Below are 22,403 nucleotides of genomic sequence, written 5' to 3'. Positions count from 1 at the left end.
TTAATTAAAAGCTAGCCTAAAAAGATAAGTTTTAAGTTTACTTTTAAAAATATGAACACTGGCAGCGGACCTCAGGTCCTCAGGTAGGCTGTTCCATAGTTTGGGGCCATAAAAGCTGAATGAGGCCTCACCATGAGTCTTAGTGTGGACTCTAGGAACAGTTAAGAGATTACTACCTGAGGACCTGAGGGTCCGAGAGGGCTCATATGTTAAAAGCAAATCAGATAAATAAATAGGGCTAAGACCGTTAAGAGTTTTAAAAACCAATAAAAGCACTTTAAAACTGATCCTGAAGCTCACAGGGAGCCAGTGCAGAGACCTGAGCACTGGTGTTATTGCCTATGGACTATTGCCGCATTTCCACTACGTGGTACCTGCTCGACTCAACTCAACTCGACCTATTTGCGTTTCCATTACGAAAAAAAGACCTGGAATCTGGTACCCGGTACTAGTTTTTTGGTATCACCTCCGCCGAGGTTCCAGGACTGGGGACCAGATATTAAAATGTGACGTGTAAACACTGCAGACCACTGATTGGTCAGAGTCGTCTCTGTGACTCTGTTTTACAAAAAACAGATGTGGAAGTTGACAGTAAATATGTGGGTAGGTGAATCCACATGATGACAGCCTGTGAAACTACTCCATGGTTTGTCCAGGAGGTCCAGACGTAAAAATTCTGCATGAGCTTGATGAGACAACACACAACAAGTGAGTTTATCAGCGACTCTCAGAGCAGACGACACAGAAGTAACGCACCGCTATGACGTCCAGGTACTGTAAAGTCTGCAGTATCCTGTAATGGAAACGGTCTCCAGGAATAGGACCTGGTACCCGAGTCGAGATAAGTACTTGTACTTGTACTCAGTCTGGAAAAAAGTGGTATCGGTGCATCTCTAATAAAAACAGATGACACCAGGCCCAGTTCCAGATAGTCATACTGTATATGAGGTGGCAGTCAGGAATGTTAAGGGGGCACATGCTGGTGATTAAAGTGGTGACTGGGGGGGGGGGGGTCCACACCATCCAACTGTACAAAGTGAAAGTGAAACTTAAGCCGCTTCACTAAATCCTCTATGTCTCCTGTTTGTAGTGCACCTCATTTTTCTTTTCCCTAGCTTCACAAACTTTTATTTGAGGGGGCATGACGTTTGTTGCCCCCCTTCAAGGTTATTATCGTTAACGAAAACTAACAAAATGACGAAAACTAGAATTGTAAAAACATTTTTGTTAACTGAAATAAATAAAAACTATAATTAACAGAAAAAACGATAACTGAAACTGTATTGTGCGTTTATAAAACAAATTAAAACGTATAAAAATTCTGGATAAAATTCCCGTCGTTTTCATCTTTGTCAAAGTCCGACTGATATAAAATCGATTTATTTCCCTCAAGCTATTTTAGCTGCTGGCACCATGTGATATTTAACGGTCCGTCACTTGTCATTTGGTCGTCTTCTGGTCCCCACTCGACCTGGAAACATGGAGACTAAAGTTGGGAGAAAGCAGCAGAGTCCTGTCTGGGATTTATGTGAATATGACGACAGAGAAGAAGAGAAAAGATACAACAAAACTAAAACTAAGCATTTAGAAAATAACGAAAACTAATAAAAACTAGCAAACCTGCCCTAAAAACGAATTAAAACGAATGGAAATAGAGGACAAAAAAGCCAAAACCAAATAAAATTAAACTATAATGAAAAATCCAAAACTATTAGAACCTCGCCCCCTCCCAGAACTACTCTTCTTAACTCTTGTGGTGAACAGAGGAAATATTACCACATATACATACGGACCTGAACGCATCTTCATCCTCATGTCCTGATGAGTAGCGTCACATAATAATCCCACTAAACAAACTTCCAGTGTTTGGAAAGTTTACTCTAACTTGCATCCAACTCCACCAAAAAAACACAAAGAGATTTCATCTAAATAACTCCAACAGTTGAGCAGGGAAAAAAAAAAAAAAAACACACAACCCCGCGTACGAAAAGATGCTCGACCCCCGAAGGCGACCGCGAATCATCGATCAGCGTGAAAAGACACATCAAGAGGAGACGCGAACATAAAGAGCTGTCAGCCGAGCACGGCGTCGCATGGAGTCTGACTGCAGATCAATACATGCATTATGGATGTCTGCTGCAATATTTGTGTTTGACATTGACTGAGTTCACATTTGACGGAGGCGTCGGAGCACAGACGAGCCCGCGCTCCGAAAACCGAAAATACCAAGCTGTGAGAAGCTGCAGCCGGAACGAACCTGCCGACGAGGACGGGAAGGAACACCTTTAACGCAGACTGAAGAAGAATTTCACATAAAAAACAAATGGAGAATCAGCTCGAAATGATCCAGTATGTGGACAAAAGTATGTGGACACGTTGGATTCAGGTGTTTGTTTTCTAACAGGGCCCTGGGATACAAAACAATAAGGACGAATGTCAGAATAGAGTTTTATATGATGGGATACACATCATTACATTGGTTAGTTTGGGTTAAATCTGTATATTTGCTTCTAAAATGCCTCAGAGATGATTTGTACTGAATTGCTCTCAACACTGATTTAGTTCAACTTTAAATTTCACTTTAACTTTAAGGAAATGTTAATTTAAAAAAAAAAAAAAAAAAATTATATCTTAAATCCTCATGAACAGGACATCTTACAGCGGTACACATGATGTGTCCCAATATTATGTTGTTCATATTTTATGTTTGTGTTGCTCATTTTTGTTCATTTTGATATGTATTTTGTTTGTTTTTTTGCTTATTTTGTTCATTTTTAGGCATATATATGTCTATATATATATATATATATTTGTGTGTGTGTGTGTGTGTGTGTATATATATATATATATATATATATATATATATATATATATATATATACACATACATATACATATATGCGCTTATATTTAATTTTATTTTATTTTTTTTTCATTTTGGTGCTTTTATGTTCATTTTTTTATCCTTGTGTTGTTCATTTTTATTAATTTTGTTGCTTATTCTGTAGCTGTAGACATGATGTGTCCCAATACTTTTGTCCATATACTTTAGAAACATCAATATTTCCTTAAAGTTTAAAGGGATTTTTAATTTTTTTTTTAATCCATGACTATGATTTTAAATGTTCTTCCTCTAAATTTCTGAAACATTTTTCCTGCTCTGACTGTAAATAAAAATTTTCAACCACACCTAACCATCTACGTTCTTTTTCATGTGTGTATTTTACTCATTATGACTGTCCTTTCTTCATTTTGAGGTTTTTTTTTTTTTTGTTCATTTTTTATGCTTATGTTGCTCATTCTTGTTCATTTAGATGCATAGTTTGTTTTTTATGCTTATTTTATTCATTTTGATGCTTTTTTGATCATTTTTTACGCTTGTGTTGCTCAATTTGATTAATTTTGTTGCTTATTCTGTTCATTTCACAGATTTTTTTTCTTTTACTAACCATCTACTTTCTTTTTCGTGTGTGTATTTTGCTCATGATTGTCTTTTCTTCATTTTTGTTCATTTTGATGTTTTTTTTAATTCATATTTTATGCTTGTGTTGCTCATGTTTGTTCCTTTTGATGCATATTTTGGTTTTTTTATGCTTGTTTTGTTCATTTTGGGGCTTTTTTTATTCATTTTTTATGCTTGGGTTTTTCATAAATAATAGTTTTCTACCACAACTATCTACTTTATTTTTTTGTGTGTATTTCACTCATTATGACTGTCTTTTCTTCATTTTGGTTCATTTTGATGTTTATTTTGTTCTTTTTGTTGCCTGTGTTGATCATTTTTATTTATTTTGTAGCTAATTCTGTTCATTTTACTGATTTTTTTTTTTTGTAAACCATCTACTTTCTTCCCATGTCACTTAAGAAGAAAAACTTCCCATTAAACTTTAAGGAAATACTGATGTTTCTTAACTATATGGACAAAAGTATTGGGACACATCCTGTTAATGATGATTTTAGATAAAAACATCAATATTTCCTTAAAGTTTAATGGGAGGTTTTTCTTCCTCAGTGAGATGTGAAGAAAGTAGATGGTTAGAAAAAAAGAATCTGTAAAATGAACAGAACTGACAACAAAATCAATAAAAACGAACAACACAGGCATCAAAAAGAACAAAATAAGTCTCAAAATGAAGAAAAATGAAGAAAAGACAATCATAATGAGAAAAATACACAAACAGACAAAACAAAGTAGATGGTAAGTTGTGTAGAAAATTATTATTTACAGTCAGAGCAGGAAAAATATTTTGGAGATTTAGAGGAAGAACATTTAAAATCATCGTCATGGATAAAAAAATAAACAAACAAACAAAAACCTAAATCTATGCTGAGAGAACTTCAGTAAAAATCATCTCTAAGGCATTTTAGAAGCAAAGATAACAATTTAAACCAAACCAACCAATGCAATATTTATCCCATCATATAAAACTATATTATAATATTTGTTATTAGTGTTTTGTGTCCCAGACCCCTGTTAGAAAACAAACACCTGAATTCAAAGTGTCCACATACTTTTGTCCATGTAGTGGATCATTGTATTGTTATTGTGTTGATTCAGTCTGAACTGGCCTATTTTACAAGTTAAATCCCAGAAACACAAAGAGCAGCCAACAACTGACCTTCCACCTCCAATACTGGAGCATTAATATTCCTCTGCGGCGTCTTTAGGAGGCGTTAGAGGAATTTAAATACAACAACAGGTCGTTTCTTGTACAGAAATGCCAAAGGTGAGCACATATTTCACTTATTTTTGAGTTTATTTAACATCAGAAATGGATAACCGGTTTCTGTGCTCATAAATGTTCACAAATCTGTCCTTTTCGAACTTTATTTTAATGAATAATGAGCGTTTTTATTGATTTTTGCAGCTTAGATATAGCAGATGTGCACAAGCTTCATATTTAGGTGTTAAAGTCAGACGCTGTTTAACGGAGAGTCTGTGTTGTTTCTGCTGTCGGATTTATTTATTTAACCCTCGTGGTGGTCTTTTCTCTAAACAAACCCTCCAGTTTTATCCACAGAATGAAGTCCAACAGAAACAATGGTCTGTCTGAGCCTTTGGAGTCCATTTTACACTGAAATATTCTGGAAAATGAAGGTTGTGTGGACCAAGGTTCTAATAGTTTTGGATTTTTCATTCTAGTTTAGTTTTATTTAGTTTTATTTAACCTTTATTTAACCAGGAAGAGGTTAAATAAAAATAAATAAAACTAAACTATAATGAAAAATCCAAAACTATTAGAACCTTGGTCCACACACATCATTGTCTTTATTATATTTTAATTTTCCCAAATCACTATGTTATTGGTCATTGTTACATTATTGGCTGCAGTTATTACATTGTGAAAGACTTTTTTTTATTATTATGGCAATAATATAAAAATGTATTATATCATTGGCAAAATGTTATGATGTTATTGTCTATAATTTAAATGCACAAAATTATAACATTTTTGGCACCAGTTAGTACGTTTTCAAAGTTTATTTTTATTATTATTATTTTTTTAATGCTAGGCTAATAGCGTAATAAGGTACCACATAACTGGCAAGTTACTATGTTACTGACTTTATTACAGTTAAATGGACAAAGTTACAGTGTTACTGGTCATTGTTACATTGTTGGCTGCAGTTATTACATTGTGAAAGGTTTTTTTTATTACTATGCAAATAATATAAAAACATATTACATCACTGGCAAAATTTACGACGTCATTGTCTTTATTATAATTTAAATGGACAAAATGCTAAAAATTTTTGGCTGCATTTAGAACATTTTCAAAGGTTTTTTTTAAATGCAAGGCCATAAAGTAATAAGGTACCAGATTATTGGCAAAATGTTACATTATCTTTATTGTCTTTATTTTATTTTAAATGTCCAAAATTATTCCATGTTTGGCTGCATTTAGTACATTTTCAAAGTTTTTTTTTTTTTTTTTTAATGCTAGGCCAATACCGTAATAAGGTACCACATCATTGACAAGTTACTGCGTTATTGGCAGGTATTACATGAAAAATGGACAAAACAATTCTGTTATCGGCTGTATTCCATTATTACATCATCGGTTACTACAAGCTTCGATCCCAGACACGAGACCAGACCTGATCCCCCTGAGAGTCCGGTTGGAGGCCACGTGGACTCTCTGGGTCCGACTGGGATCAGGTTCAGACTGTGGATCCAGACGCCTCCCTCACACCTCCACCACCGTCACGATCAATAACTCCAGAGTGTCAGGTATCAGACGCCCACAATGCATCACTTCATGACCATCGATCTGCGGCCAAAGCCTCGGTTTTCCCGGCGTTCCTTCACCCCCCCCCCCTCCTCCCCCTACTCCTCCTCCCCCGCAGATCGACCAGGTATTATTCTCTCATATTCATCTCCGGGGGCGACGGCTTGTTTGAATCCTGGGAGAGTCCAGCCTCTGTCTGTAAATACTATCGACCCAGTCAGTCTGAGACCGCCAGAGTCTGACCCGGGTCCAGGAGAACAGGACCAGGCTTTTCACAACATTTAGGCCAAATACAACGAATGAATAAAAACAGCAACAAATCACGAACCCACTGAGAGTTAATGTTACGATAGGAGACGCTTTCATGTTGTTGAACTGTTTCATGGTTTTATCCTTTTCTAATAAAATTTTTAGACTTTTGTCTGGTTTTCATATTTTAAATCTTTTGTGTCATATTTTATTTTGTCTTGTTGCATCTTTTGCAACATTTGTATTTGTTGTTTTGTTGCATCTTAATGTCACTTTCGTTGTGTTGCATCTTTTACTAAGTTGTTTTGTTGCATTTTTTCATGTTTTGCATCTTTTACAGTTTCATCTTAATACATTTTTTTTTACATCATGTTCATCTTGTTACATTTTATATATATATATATATATATATATATATATATATATATATATATATATATATATATATTTTTTTTTTTTTTTTTTAACATATTTTACGTTTTATCTGGTTTTCATATGTTGAATCTTTTGTGTCATTTTCATCTTATGTGTTTTGCTTCTGTTTTGTCTGTTGCACCTTTTACAACATTTGCATTTGATTATTTTTTTGCGTCTTATTATCATTTTCATTGTGTTCCATCTTTTACTACGTTGTTTTGTTATATCTTTTCTGGTTTTGCATCTTTCACTTTTTTTTTTACGTCATGTTCATCTTGTCACCTTTATATATATGTGTGTGTATATATATATATATATATATATATATATATATATATATACACACACATACATATATATGGTTTTCATATTTTGAATCTTTTGTGTCATTTTCATCTTTTGTCTTGTTGCATCTTTTACAACATTTGTATTTGGTTATTTTCTTAAATCTTTATTTTTGTTGTGTTCCATCTTTTACTACGTTGTTTTGTTGCATCTTTTCATGTTTTGCTTCTTTTACAGTTTCATCTTATTACATTTTTTAAAGGTGTGATCCAGAGCTGCTTTAGTAAATAAGTAAAGTTTATTACCTCCGCCAAGGAGGTTATGTTTTTGCCAGGGTTTGTTTGTTTGTTTGTTTGTCTGTCTGTTTGTCTGTCCGTTAGTGTGCAACATAACTCAAAAAGTTATGGACAGATTTTGATGAAATTTTCAGGGTTTGTTGGAAATGGGATAAGGAAGAAATGATTAAATTTTGGTGGTGATCGGGGGGGGGGGGCCCACGGGGGGGGGGGGGGGGGGGGGGGGGGGGGGGGACCAGAAAATGTCATCAAAATCTGTCCATAACTTTTTGAGTTATGTTGCACACTAACGGACAGACAAACAGACAGACAAACAAACAAACCCTGGCAAAAACATAACCTCCTTGGTGTGGGGGGGCCCACGGGGGGGGGGCACTGATCAGCCTTGGCGGAGGTCTGCGCTCTCCGAGTGCTTCTAGTTTAGTTTTGGTTTGGATAGATAAGGACACATTTGCCTACTCTGCTGCTTGAATAAAAAAAAAAAAAAAAAAAAAAAAACTCCTAAAACTTACTGCACTTTACTTTCTACTAATGTTTAAGTTCATTTATTCTAAGAATAAGATGACAGAAAAACAAAAACACAAAGAAAACTTCTATGTAAATATGTCCAAAGTTCAATTTTACTAAAAGTGATGTGACCCAATATGGCCGCCACCCTGTGACATCACAATATGTAAATTAGACGAGTACATTTACTCCCATCATATCCAATATTTTCCTCATTTACAGTTTGCTTTTTCCTCCTACACTTACTCCCACTCCTTTTTGAATATGTGAATGAAGTTATATTTTATTTTCATGTACATGTATAAGTTTTTATGTTTTTTTTCTAAGCACTAAAGTAGGAATTTTTTTTTTTTTTTTGCATATTCAAAATAAACTGAACTGAACAGAAGCACGTCCAAGCCACAGTTTTTTGAAATCTTGAAACAAAACTTGAATATTTTTCTTTTTTTAAATCCGCCTTAGCCTTTCATTAACTCTCCCTTTATCATCATTATCTATTCTAGATATTTAATTCAGTTACACAACTAGGGATGTAATGATATGAAAATTTCATATTACCGTTATTGTGACCAAATATTATCACGGTTATCATTATTATCGTGGTATTATTGAAAATGTGCTCAAAATGTTCAAAAAGTACTAATACACAGAAATACTTTAACCAAGTTGTATTTTGAAAAAAACAAACAAACAAACAAACAAACAAAAAAGAAACAAAAAACAAAACAACCAAATAAAATAATTGGCACAATGTCCCTTCTGTTGCAGAAACATTCTAATATTAACCCTTAGTGGTCTGAGTCTATTTTGTCCATTTTTCAGTCCTTTTGATTTGGCCTTTATATACTATATAAACACATGTTTACTATACCCATGTTTGGGATCTGTTTTTTTTTTTTTCAGCACAACTTCATCTATCTCCTCTGTGTATTATTTTTCACTTTAACCTACTGTATCAACATAAAAGGCCAGAAAACACAAAAAATATATAAGATCTGATTTGATAAATGTGTATAATTTATTGTGTAAATAACACACAGATGCTTAACGAACCTTTTCAAAGACTTTCAAAGTGAATATTGGTTCCAAATATTAGGTATAGAAAATTTAAATTGTAAATTCAAACTATACTCAAATATTTGACATAAAAGCAGATCTTTACATCGGCGTTTTCTTCCTTAAAAGTGCATTATCATGATAATTAGAATTTAAACGGTAAGACTAACCATTGGCAATTTTACCGCTGTTTATCGTTATATTGGTAATCGTTACATCCCTGTACATGACCCAGACTTGGTCCATTAACAGCAGTGATGCAGAAGTTTACTGCAGTGAAAGAACGCAGCAGGTTTTTCTTTTTTTTGTTTTTTATAACCGAGGATTTACGTCAGCAAAGTGCACTCAGTACATTCCCACTGACATCCATTTGAACATTGGTTCCCATTATGTTTCCTCATCCATCCTTGGACGGCGGCTACCAGCGTGAAAGGCTTCACATTTACATCTGTCAGATATACGAGCCTTCAGTCGCCCGGGCAGATATACGAGGCAGCCGCCGCCACCGCCAGATTTATATACGCCCGCTGATTGATGAGGGATCAGCAGCAGGAAGAAGCAAAGGGATCAAACAGAGGAAGAAGAAAGAAAGTGACACGTACTTGAAACCTGGCGCCATGTTGGCACAAGTCCCGGTCCGAAGCCAGATGCAGTATGGGTCACGAGAGGACAGGCAAGCCCTGAGGAGGAAGAGGAGGAGGAAGAGGAAGATTAGGGCAGGATAAACAGATGTGTAGTATAAGGACAATATAAGATAAGGGAAGGGAAGGTAAAACAAGATAAGATAATATAAGGTAAGGTAAGATAAGATAAGATAAGATAAGATAAGATAAGATAAGATAAGATAAGATAAGATAAGATAGGTTAAGGTAAGGCAAGGTAAGGTAAGGGAAGATAAGATAAGATAAGATAAGATAAGATAAGATAAGATAAGATAAGATAAGATAAGATAAGATAAGATAAGGTAAGGTAAGGTAGGTTAAGGTAAGGCAAGGTAAGGTAAGATAAGGGAAGATAAGGTAAGGTAAAATAAGATAAAATAATAAGATAAGGTAAGGTAAGGTAAAATAAGATAAAATAATAAGATAAGGTAAGGTAAGGTAAAATAAGATAATGTAAGGTAAGGTAAGGTCAGGTAAGATAAGGTGAGATAAGATAAGATAAAATAATAAGGTAAGATAAGATGAGGTAAGGTAGGTTAAGGTAAGGCAAGGTAAGGTAAGATAAGGGAAGATAAGGTAAGGTAAAATAAGATAAAATAATAAGATAAGGTAAGGTAAGGTAAAATAAGATAATGTAAGGTAAGGTAAGGTCAGGTAAGATAAGGTGAGATAAGATAAGATAAAATAATAAGGTAAGATAAGATGAGGTAAGGTAGGTTAAGGTAAGGCAAGGTAAGGTAAGATAAGGGAAGATAAGGTAAGGTAAAATAAGATAAAATAATAAGATAAGGTAAGGTAAGGTAAGATAAAATAATAAGATAAGATAAGGCAAGGTTAGATAAAATAATTTAAGATGAGGCAAAGTAAGGTAAAATAAAAGAAGATAAGGTAAGATAAGATAAGGTAAAATAAAGTAACATAAGGTAGGATAAGATAAGACAAGATAAGGTACAATAAGATACCATTAAACAATAAGATAAGATAAGATGAAATAATAAGATAATGTAAACTAAAACAAGGTACAATAACAAAATGAGATAAAATAAGATAAGATACAATAAGACACAATATAACATAGAATCAGATCAGAGTGGTCTGTCCATCTGTCTGTCTGCCCATCCATCCATCCATCCTTCATTTGTCTGTTCATCCATCCATCTGTCCATCCAGTTGTCTGTCCATTATCAGTCCGTCCGTCCGTCCTTCCATTCATCCATCTATACTTTCATCCATCCATCCGTCCAGTCTTTATCTGTTCATCTGTCCGTCCATCCATCCTTTATCCGTCTGTTCACCCGTCCATCCATCCATTTGTCCATCCACTATCGGTCCATCCGTCCATCCTTCCATCCATCCATTCATCCATCTGTCCGTCCATCCATCCATCATCTGCCCATCTGTCTGTCCATCCATCCTTCATCCGTCTGTCTGTTTATCATTCATCTGTCTATCCTTCATCCATCCATCCATCTGTACAGCCATTATCAGTCCATTTGTCCGTCTTTACATCCATTCATCCATCCATCCATCCATCCATTATTAGTCCATCCGTCTGTCCTTCATCCGTCTGTTTGTCCATTCTTCATCTGTCTGTCCATCTATCATCCCTCCCTCCACTTCCACAGAGCGTCTGTCCATCCCTCCCTCTCTCCCTCCCTCCACTTCCACAGAGCGTCTGTCCATCCCTCCCTCCCTCCCTCTCTCCACTTCCACAGAGCGTCTGTCCATCCCTCCCTCCCTCCCTCTCTCCCTCCCTCCCTCCACTTCCACAGAGCGTCTGTCCTGTTTCTTTGTGTCTGTATCATCATCGTCTCCTCCAGAGGTTTAAATCCTGAAACAGATGTGGACTGAAGCATCTTCTCCATCTCATATCTTTGTCTGAGTGACACATTCGCAGCTGCTGAGGCGACCGTGCAGCTGGGAGACCACATTCCATTCATCCCGCTGCTCGGTAATTAAACGCAGTCTGATTGGTGTGGATTTGATGAATGCGCTCTGATTGGGGCAGTCGCTCTATAAATAAGCTCCTCTTTGTTCCGTTCACACCCGGCTTTCCCTCCGCTCGCTCCGTCTCGCTCGGCAGCCATTCTGTTTCCAAATTAAGCTCCACATTTGGATGTTTTGGAAAAGATCCCCCCTTCCTGGTTCTGGACGCCTTCCAGCACCAGGGCCTGAATCCTGCCCTGGTGAGCGGTGGCTGTGGGGCGCAGCTGTGGCACATTTACCCAGAGTGCATTAGTTTTCTTACTTTTTACAGGCTCCGTGTTGGGCGCAGCGGCTCAGCGGCACTCGGATCACACAGCTGCTGAAGGCCACGAACAAAGCGTGATGGTCTTTATCCAGCTCCAGGCCCAGAACCCTCCTGTCCTCCTGACCCTGAACGTTACACCTGCACAAACACAACATGGATTAACCCTCCAGTACCCTGACCACCAAGGCCCTTCCTAAGCACCTAGTGTGCCTTTTCAGCACACTTGTGGAATAATGTAAAAAAAAAAAAAATTCATACAGTTTGTTTTTAATTCTTTTACCCTTTTTTTCTATTTCATCAACTTGAGCCGTAAATAAAAATACCAAATACTCAAAAACTGTCATGTTTTTTTAACCCTTTAAATGCCGTGTTTTTATTGTAAACAAATCATTTTTTGGATGCAAAAAACACACAAAAAAATATTTTTTCAATATATTACATAAAAAGTGGATCACATATTATTAGATTTCTTCCCCCTGGCATATGTCAATGATTAACTCCAACACTGGTTAATTTGCATTATTATTTTTGGCACTAGGTCAAATGTTCAAAAATACTAGCATCTGTCACCAAGTGTGCATAAAATGCACACCTATAAATCAAATGGTGAATAAATATAAAAACAAATAGTGAAAAATAATACGATCTTTAATAACATGAAGTGCAAAGTGTTCATAACATGCTCACCTGGATACTAGAAGATTAAAGATGATTAAAGATGAGTGCTATAACAATTTTATTTTATTTATTGAGTGCTATATAAATGCAGACTGATTATGATGGTTCTTACTTGGACGGGTTGTAGACGTCGATCTCCTCCAGCAGTTTGGTTCCGAAGCTGTCGTTGGGATGCGTGTTCGCCAAAACCTTCAGGACTCTGCCGTCATCCGAGCCCAGGAACATCACAGTCCGGTCTTTGTAGGGACCGGCCGAGACGTCCACCACGATCTGGGTCAACTTGGACCTGACGGGGAGGAAGAGAAGCTTAGTTCAACACTGGAAAAAAAAAGAACAAAATGAACAAAAATAACAGGAAAAAAATCAAGAAATTCAACAAAAATGAAAGAAACAAATCAACAAAATGAACAAAAATGAGAGGAAACAAATCAACAAAATGAAAAAAATGAAAGAAACAAATCAACAAAATGAACAAAAATGAAAGAAAAAAAATCAACAAAATGAAAAAAAATGAAAGAAAAAAAATCAACAAAATGAACAAAAATGACAGATAAAATCAAGACATTACACAAAAATGAAAGAAGAAAATCAAAAAATTAAACAAAAATGAAATACAAAGAATCAACAAATTAACAAAAAAAATGAATAAATAAAATCAACAAAATTAACATTACAACATTAATTTAATAAAATCAAAAAAACGAACAAACATTAATTTGATAAAATCAGCAAAATGAACAGAAACTAAATAAACAAAATCAACAAAATCAACAAAAATGACAGATAAAATCAAGACATTAAACAAAAATGAAATAAAAAGAATGAAAATGAACCAAAAAAATGAAATCAACAAAATTAACAAACATTGATTTAATAAAATAAAAAAAAACAAACATTAATTTAATAAAATCAACAAAATGAACAAACATTGATAAAATCAACAAAATGAACAGAAACTAAATAAACAAAATCAACAAAAATGAAAGAAAAAAATAAATAAAATGAACAAAAATGAAAGACAAAAAAAGTTCAAAAAGGAACTTCAAAATGAAATAAACTGAATAAACAGTAAAGTTCGTGTACAGAGTAAGTCGTGTGTTTTGGTTTTTCCACTTTAAACACATCCCCTCACGTTCTCAGGTGCATGTTTTCGTTTCCATGCTTGTGTGGGATGTTGTATGAGCTCTGGGAGGATCAGCAGCCTCCGGACAACACCACCGCCGTTATGTGGGTCATCTGAGGCCTTCAGGAGCGCGGTCCGACGCCGGCGTGGAATTAAACTTCTCGTTCAGCAGATCAGTAATTAGAATCGGTGGCCCGGTCATTGACGGGCCCGCAGACGCTCATTAAAACGCTCCCTCTTTCACCCAGACTGATAATCGGGGCTGATGCTGCAGATTGGCCTCATCAACTCTGGGGTCAGGACGGTGCATTCACTGACTCCCACCGCCGACGGGACCTTCGCAAACTCCATTTCTGCTCCATTACAGGCGACGAGATCGGAGCGAATTTACATTTAGAGCCAAAAAAACTCCTACAAAGCTTCACATTAAAGGGGCGTTTGGCTCCTCTGACATTTCATCACGGTCCAGAAAATACTAATTATTTTCCATTGGCTTCCCAGCGGACCAATAAACGCAGAGACATTAACCCATCACTGAGCTGGTGTTCAGTCCTGGCCTTTGGTAATTTCATTAACAGCAGTCTGGAGCGCTCTCCTCACACCTCATCCTTCTTTTCGGTTTAGTTTCTATTTTCTTTCATTTTCTGTCGAGTTTATCGACCTGGAAAAATGGACAGGAGAAAAGAATGTACCTGCTGAAGCTGTACTGGACTGTGATCAGCTGTCGTATTACAGCCACTGACAGGACGAGTGGGAAGAATGTGCATTATTTCATTCCACTGGTTCCTTTCACTGGGGCGGATGGGCATTATGTGGACAAAAGTATGTGGACAATTCAGGTGTTTGTTTCCTAACAGGGGTCTGGGATACGAAACAATAATGACTAATGTCAGAGTAGAGTGTTATATTATGGGATAAATACCATTGCATTGGTTAGTTTGGGTTAAATTGTTGTCTTTGTTTCCAAAATGCCTCAGAAATGGTTTTAACTCAATTTCTCTCAACATTGATTTTTTATTTTTTTTAATCCATGACTATGATTTGAACTGAAAAATGAAAAACCAAGAAATTAAACAAAAATGAAAGAAAAAAAATCAAGAAATTTAAAAAAATCCAAGAAAAAAATCAACAAAATCAACAAAAATGAAAGAAAAAGTATCAATAAAATGAACAAAAATGAAAGAAAAAATCAAGGAATGAAACAAAAATTAACGAAAAAATCAAGAAATGAAACAAAATGAAAGAAAAAATATCAATAAAATGAGCAAAAATGAAAGAAAAAAATCAAGGAATCAAACAAAAATGAAAGAAAAAAATCAAGAAATTAGACAAAAATGAAAGAAAAAAATCAAGAAGTTAAACAAAAATAAAAGACAAAATCAAGAAATTAAACAAAAATTAAAGAAAAAGAACATAATGAATAAAAAATGAAAGAAAAAATCGAGAAATTAAACAAAAATGAAAGAAAACGTATCAATAAAATGAACAAAAATGAATGAAAAAGTATCAATAAAATGAACAAAAATGAATGAAAAAGTATCAATAAAATGAACAAAAATGAGACAAAAATCAAGAAATTTGACAAAAATGATAGAAAAAATCAAGAAATTAAACAAAAATGAAAGAAAAAAATCAACAAAATCAACAAAAATTAAAGAAAAAGTATCAAAAAAATGAACAAAAATGAAAGAAAAAAAATCAAGAAATTAAACAAAAATAAAACAAGAAAATCAAGAAATTAAGCAAAATGATAGAAAAAGAATCAACAAAATGAACAAAAATGAAAAAAAAATCGACAAAATGAACAAAAATGAAAAAAAATCAACAAAATGAACAAAAATGAAAAAAAAAATCAACAAAATGAACAAAAATGAAAGAAAAAAAATCAAGAAATTAAACAAAAATGAAACAAGAAAATCAAGAAATTAAGGAAAATGATATAAAAAGAATCAACAAAATGAACAAAAATGAAAAAAAAATCAACAAAATGAACAAAAGTAAAAAAAAAAAAAGAATCAACAAAATGAACAAAAATGAAAAAAAAAATCGACAAAATGAACAAAAATGAAAAAAAAATCAACAAAATGAACAAAAATGAAAAAAAAATCAACAAAATGAACAAAAATGAAAAAAAAAATCAACAAAATGAACAGATATGAAGTACATAAAGCCAACCAAACGAACACAGGTTAAATAAGCGAAGGCTGCGGTGTGAGCGTCACCTGCTGGACGTCCTGGTGAAACAGGGCCGGTCGTTAACCGACTGAACGGCCTCGTCCATCAGCGGGTACGACTTAATGAACGTCAGCATCTCGTCTGGAAACTGGACCGAGGACTTGTAGTCTGCAGCCGGACCGTCGCCTGCGCACGTGCCGGGTCTGAGGACAAACACAGACTACGGGTCACATACGTGGTCCGGACGGGACCTGAGGACGTGGACCGGACCCCGGACTCACCTGGGTCTGGGAACCTGCTCGTCTGGAACCGGAGTCCAGGACGAGTCGCTGGTCCGCTGCTCCTTAAACTTCCCGTTAAAGACTTTTTCGATGTCGTCCATGTAAAACGCACAAACGGCCGACCCGGGAATACTGCAGAGAAAGCACGAACAGGACTGAGAAAGGGGGCGGGGACTGTGGGGGCAGGGACTGTGGAGGCGGAGCCTACAGCGACACCTCCTCTGTCACCTAATGCTAACAGTAGACTCCTCATCTTTATCTACATTTCTTTTCCATTTTATTCAAGCTTTTCTTTTTAACATTTTTTCTTCATTTTCACTTTTTCTTCATCTCTTGTTCATTTTCACATTTGTTCATTTTATTCAAGCTTTTCTTTTCTTTTTTATTTTTTTCTTCATTTTCACTTTTTCTTTATTTCTTGTTCATTTTCATCATATTTCATCATTTTATTCAAGCTTTACTTTTCAAAATTTTTTTCTTAATTTTTTGTTCATTATTGTCATATTTGTTTATTTTATTCAAGCTTTCCTTTTCTAAATTTTTTTCTTCATTTTCACTTTTTCTTCATTTCTTATTCATTTTCATCATGTTTGTTCATTTTTTTTCAAGCTTTTCTTTCCTTTTAAATTTTTTTTTCTTCATTTTTTGTTAATTTTTATCATATGTTTATTTTATTCAAGTTTTTCTTTTCTTCTTTATTTGTTTTTCTTCATTTTCAGTTTTTCTTCATCTCTTGTTCATTTTCATCATATTTGTTCATTTTATTCAAGCTTTTCTTTTTAATTTTTTTTCTTAATTTTATGTTCATTTTTATATTTGTTTATTTTACTCAAGCTTTTCTTTCTTGTTTGTTTATCCCCATTTTTTATTCACATTTTTCTTTATTTTTGTTCATTTCTTTTTTTATTTTGTTCATTTACTTCAAGTTTTTCTTTCATTTCCTTCATTTTTTCAATTCATTTTTTAATCATGTTTTGCTTCAAGTTTTGTTCATTTTCTTCAATTTTTTTTCCAGTTTTTCTTGAATTAAAGCTTCTCTTGAAGTTTACGTGGAATGTAAAGAAAGTTTAACCAGAACAAACTTAGTACAGACTTGGTTTTATCGATACTGTTCATGTTAGCGTCATTTCGCTGAGTCAGCCTGCTTTACTATTGTTTATGAATAATCTCCATGACGACCAGGCTGAGGCTGCAGCAGGTAGATCGAACACTCCTTTAACGACACCTTTAAAACCCTTTAGGTTTGTTCACATTGAGGGGAAAATATTAATGTATATTGGACATTAATGCAAACAAAACCATCTGTACTGTTGTTTATTCTCTATTCCAATGAGAATCAGCAAGTGATATCGATAATAGAACTGGAATTATTATTTATTTTATTTATTTATTAAACCTTCATTTAATCAGACAGAATTAACAGACTAAATCCTTTTCAATCCCCATCCCTAATTACAACTCTTCTGGTTTTAATCTCATTTTTACTTTGTTTGCACTGCTTTTTTACCCGCTCTAATTTATGCATTTTCCTCTTTTCCTCTCATTATTTTTATGCTCTAAATTGTTTTTATTCAAATGCATTCAATACTCACTTTGTAACCCTGGTTTGAAGCTAAAGCATCAGTATTTTAATAAGTAAACTTAGACTCCAAACAATGAATTTACAGTGAACGAAGAAATTAAATAGATTAGACTTTTATGCAACAAACTGCTCATGAATATCAAACCAATTTAAACCCAACAATAAAACAGAGAAAATTAAATATATTTCCTCTGCTTCGTTTACACGTTTTTCATTTTAACTCAACAACATAAAAAAATATCTGCAGGGAAACAACTGCAGGAATGAAATGAACCTAAATTTAACATGTTTAACTTTTGTCTCCTGTTGTGATCATCAAGGCTCTGGATTCTGCATCAGCTCCAAAACCGATCAGATTAGGTTTGGTTTTTTCATCATCTGTGCAGCGTCATATGAGTTATTAGTCAGACATAAACCCATCATATGCCACTCAGCTCTTTGGTTTTTTGTAGGAATCTGTGTGGAATCCAGCCAGTTACTAGTGATGCAACGTCATCTACCTGATCATGTTGAGTTGATGGGTTTTTTTTGCCCTATTTTTCTTTAATTTATTTTTTCCTTCTCTTTCTTTCTTTCTTTCTTTCTTTCTTTCTTTCTTTCTTATTAATTAACTTCTTTTCTCCTCTGTATTTCTGTAAGCTACTTGGCTGTTTTGAAAAATAATGAAAATACTGAACACAGAAATAAACCCCCGACATAAAGTTTGACACCGGTGTCAAACATGCGGCCCACGGCCCAAACCCACCATGGTGTCAGATTTCATGTGCAGAAACAGACATGTCAGCTGAGAAGTTATTCAACTGGAAATGACCCTGGAATTTACCAAGAAAGGAAACGAATGAACCGGACCAGAGGATCTAGAACCTGATAATTTATAGAAATATTTAAACAAAGAAAGAATTGGAATAAAAAAATCATATATATATATATATATATATATATATATATATATATATATATTTGCACACACACACACACGTCCGCCTCACACTGCTGTTTGCGTCTTACCTGTTGGCCTGTGTGGTGAACACGCCCACCACCGCCGGCCTCTGGTTGATCTGCAGGACGTTAGTGAGAGACTGGAGGACGTCAAAGTAGAAGAAGGAGTCTCCAGGAACTGAACAGTTTAACCGAGCCTGAACATGGACCACAGAATAGAATAGAATAGAATAGAATAGAATAGAATAGAATAGAATAGAATAGAATAGATGTCAGTTTATGGAGTGCTACTCCAGTCAGTGCAACAATATGAATAAAAAAAAGAAGCAGTATGCCAGAAAATGAGAATAAAGTGAATATAAAATTAAAAAAACTAAGATAGAAAATATAAAATTAAAATTATTAAATCTTACAAAATGTAAAAAGAACTAATAGGTACAACAACAGTAAAAATAGACATAAAAAATGAATAGACACAAAATTAACAGTGTTAACAGTCTGTATTTCTATGAACACAACCCTATATAAAAATAGTGCATTTATGTTTGAATAAATATTGAATAAATATTGTATTGTTATTGCAAAAACAGAAGATAACTGCACGACAAAGTCATGACAGTGAAAAAGGAGGTGATGGATGAAGATCTACTAAATATCTAATACCAGCACATTCTGTTGTAATCCTTCAGCAAATGAAAGACACAATGAAATGACCACATATGGTGCCTCTACAATAGGGGTGTCAAATATACGGCCCTCAGGCCAAAACGGGTCCAATCCGACCTGTGGGATGAATTTGTGAAATACAAAACTTACAGCGAAATATTAACAATTAAGGATGAGGTACTTGTTGTTGCCATTGGAGAGGACCTGGACAGGAACGGACCAAACTCTAGTCCAGATCACTGAGGTGGTTTTCATCCTTTACTCTGATCCTACAATAGTTCTAACTAGGGCTGTGTATCAGCAAGAATCTGGCAGTACGATACAAATCACAAGACTAGGATCACGATACGATATATCACGATACTGTTAAAAAGGCAATTTTTTAAATTGGATTTGTTTCTTTTTTAAAAGATTATTTCCTGGAAGAACGGAATTAAAGCAGAAATCTGCACAAATACTAAACACATTTTTTATTTGATCACAACAGGATCTAATGTTATATCACAAAATTTTCCTCTGTTAAAATTTTAATATTTTTTTTACAGACATTCCAGTTTCAGATCCTGTTCAAATGTTTATATTCTATTAGTTCACAACTAACATCAGAACAGGATTTTTGTGCGATTCCAACAAAGGAACGAACATTATTGAATAAAAACTGTTAAATAATAATAAATTAAATATAAACAGAAAAGAAAAACAAAAAAGCTAAAATGAACCTCCATAATATCTGCATTTGAATAAATACCTAAAAATATCGATACAGTACTTTTTAATACCGACATGTTTTGTGAAATGAAATTTTGCGATATACTGCAGAACTGATATTTTCTTACAGCCCTGGGTCTAACACTCTCATTTTGTCTCTTCCATGAAACCAGAGGAACTTTAAAGGTTAAAGGTTAAGAAACGCACTCACCTTTAGGAAGGAGGTCCAGTATCTGTCCAGGACTCGAGGAGAACCGCCGTTATCGTTCTTACAGACCCGAGCCACTCGAGAAAACACCACCTGAAAGAGCGGCAGAGGAGGTTAAAGTCACCGTTTCCAGGACGACCCTCCGTCACTCCGTCGATGCGAGGCTGAACGTTAGCTTTGACGCTTTTACGAACCTTTCCCAGAGCCGTGTACTCCACCGCGATCTCACTGAGGAAGAAGTAGACGTAGTTTCCATAATCGATGGCGTGAAGGAAGTGAGGTTCTGCGGAAACAGAGGAGGATGACTTATTGGTTCAAAACAGAGCAGACACTTCATCTGGAAAAGTCCATTTAACACCTTTAGTTTAACATCCATTTCACTTCAAATGAAGAGGATTTAGACTTCTGTGGAACATTAGCATAAACATACCCTGAATTTAGCCTTTTCACTTCAATAGTTAAAGAATTTAGCAACGTATTAGCAACAATATGTCATGAATAATAACCCTTCCCAGAATACACACTTAAAATGGTAAGGTAAGGTAAGGTAAGATAAGGCAAGGTAAGGTAAAGTAAGGTAAAATAAGATAAGGTAAGGCAAGGTAAGGTAAGATAAGGCAAGGTAAGGTAAAGTAAGGTAAAATAAGATAAGGGAAGGGAAGGGAAGGTAAAATAAGATAAGGCAAGGTAAGGTAAAGTAAGGTAAAATAAGATAAGGTAAGGCAAGGTAAGGTAAGATAAGGCAAGGTAAGGTAAAGTAAGGTAAAATAAGATAAGGTAAGGCAAGGTAAGGTAAGGTAAGGTAAGCTATGGTAAGATATGATATGATATGATAAGATAAGATAAGGTAAGGTAAAGTAAGGTAAGATAAGGTAAGTTAAAATAAGATAAGGTAAGGTAAGGAAAGGTAAAGTAAGATAATGTGAGGTAAAATAAGTAAGATCAGGTAAGATAAGGTAAGGTAAAGAAAGGTAAAATAAGGTAAGGTAAGGTACAATAAGATAAGGTACGATAAGGTAAGGTAAGGCAAGGTAAAATAAGATAAGGTAAGGTAAGGAAAGGTAAATTAAGATAAGGTAAGGTATGGTGAGATAAGATAAGGTAAGGTAAAATAAGGTAAGGCAAGATAAGATAAAATAAGATAAGACTTTTGATTTCACAATAACAAAATACAAAAACCACAGTACAGAAAACATACAAGAGCGAAACATGAAACATACAGAGAACAAGAAATCTGTTCTTTATGTAAATATTTATGTAAATTTAAATATTTATGTCGTTGCAATTAGCATTAATTTGCAGTTAGCCTAATTCTAACGCTGTGTACAAAATGACACTGATCCTTTTAGTTCAGTTTAAGGACGATCAAAAGCCTTTATCTTATTTAAAGGCTTTTGTAAAACCAGGTAAGTGGAAAACAAACAGTGACATGAGTGAAACCCGTCCCATGTCGGACCTCGGAGCCACTTGGAGTCGTATTTGACGGTCCTCAGAACGGGCCGACCTTCGCCCAGACTCCTGTAGATGACGGCGTCGCTGGCCAAGAAGTCGGTCATGGTGGCGGAGTAGAAGTCTCCTCCTGAGGAACAGAAAACAGAAATACAACCAGTCCACAACAGACCCAACAGTCCAAAACAGACCCAACAGACCCACCAGACCCACCAGCCCACAACAGACCCACCAGACCCACCAGTCCACAACAGACCCAACAGACCCACCAGTCCACAACAGACCAAACAGACCCACCAGTCCACAACAGACCCACCAGTCCACAACAGACCCACCAGTCCACAACAGACCCAACAGACCCACCAGTCCACAACAGACCCAACAGCCCCGAACCTGAATAGTGTCAATGATCTGCAGTAATAGTCCTTTGCAGTTTGAGCTGAATCCTCTGTTCTGGCAATAAAAATGCAATATGTATTGAATATTTATTCAAACATAAATGCACTATTTTTATAGACTTTCATAGACATACATACTGTTAAAATTGTGTCTATTCATATTTTACTTTTTGTTAAATTTTATATTCTATTTTCTTATTTTACATTTTAGTGTTTTTTGTAATTTTACATTCACTCTTTTAA

The 22,403-nt window shown here is 35.0% G+C and overlaps 1 protein-coding gene across 1 annotated transcript in view; it reads right to left on the bottom strand.

Annotated features, from left to right (window-relative positions):
- Nucleotides 1-22,403, bottom strand: part of LOC115416781 (semaphorin-6D-like) — a 58,625-nt gene that overhangs the window by 16,309 nt on the left and 19,913 nt on the right. The window contains 9 exon segments of the mRNA XM_030130646.1: nucleotides 9,643-9,720; nucleotides 11,951-12,091; nucleotides 12,744-12,917; nucleotides 15,977-16,132; nucleotides 16,211-16,342; nucleotides 18,801-18,928; nucleotides 20,317-20,406; nucleotides 20,508-20,596; nucleotides 21,770-21,892. Coding sequence (XP_029986506.1) covers nucleotides 9,643-9,720; nucleotides 11,951-12,091; nucleotides 12,744-12,917; nucleotides 15,977-16,132; nucleotides 16,211-16,342; nucleotides 18,801-18,928; nucleotides 20,317-20,406; nucleotides 20,508-20,596; nucleotides 21,770-21,892 — 1,111 coding nt within the window.

Source organism: Sphaeramia orbicularis, unplaced genomic scaffold (genome assembly GCF_902148855.1).
Source record: "Sphaeramia orbicularis unplaced genomic scaffold, fSphaOr1.1, whole genome shotgun sequence".
NCBI classification, from domain to species: domain Eukaryota; kingdom Metazoa; phylum Chordata; class Actinopteri; order Kurtiformes; family Apogonidae; genus Sphaeramia; species Sphaeramia orbicularis.
This window is presented reverse-complemented; position numbering and strand designations above follow the sequence as displayed.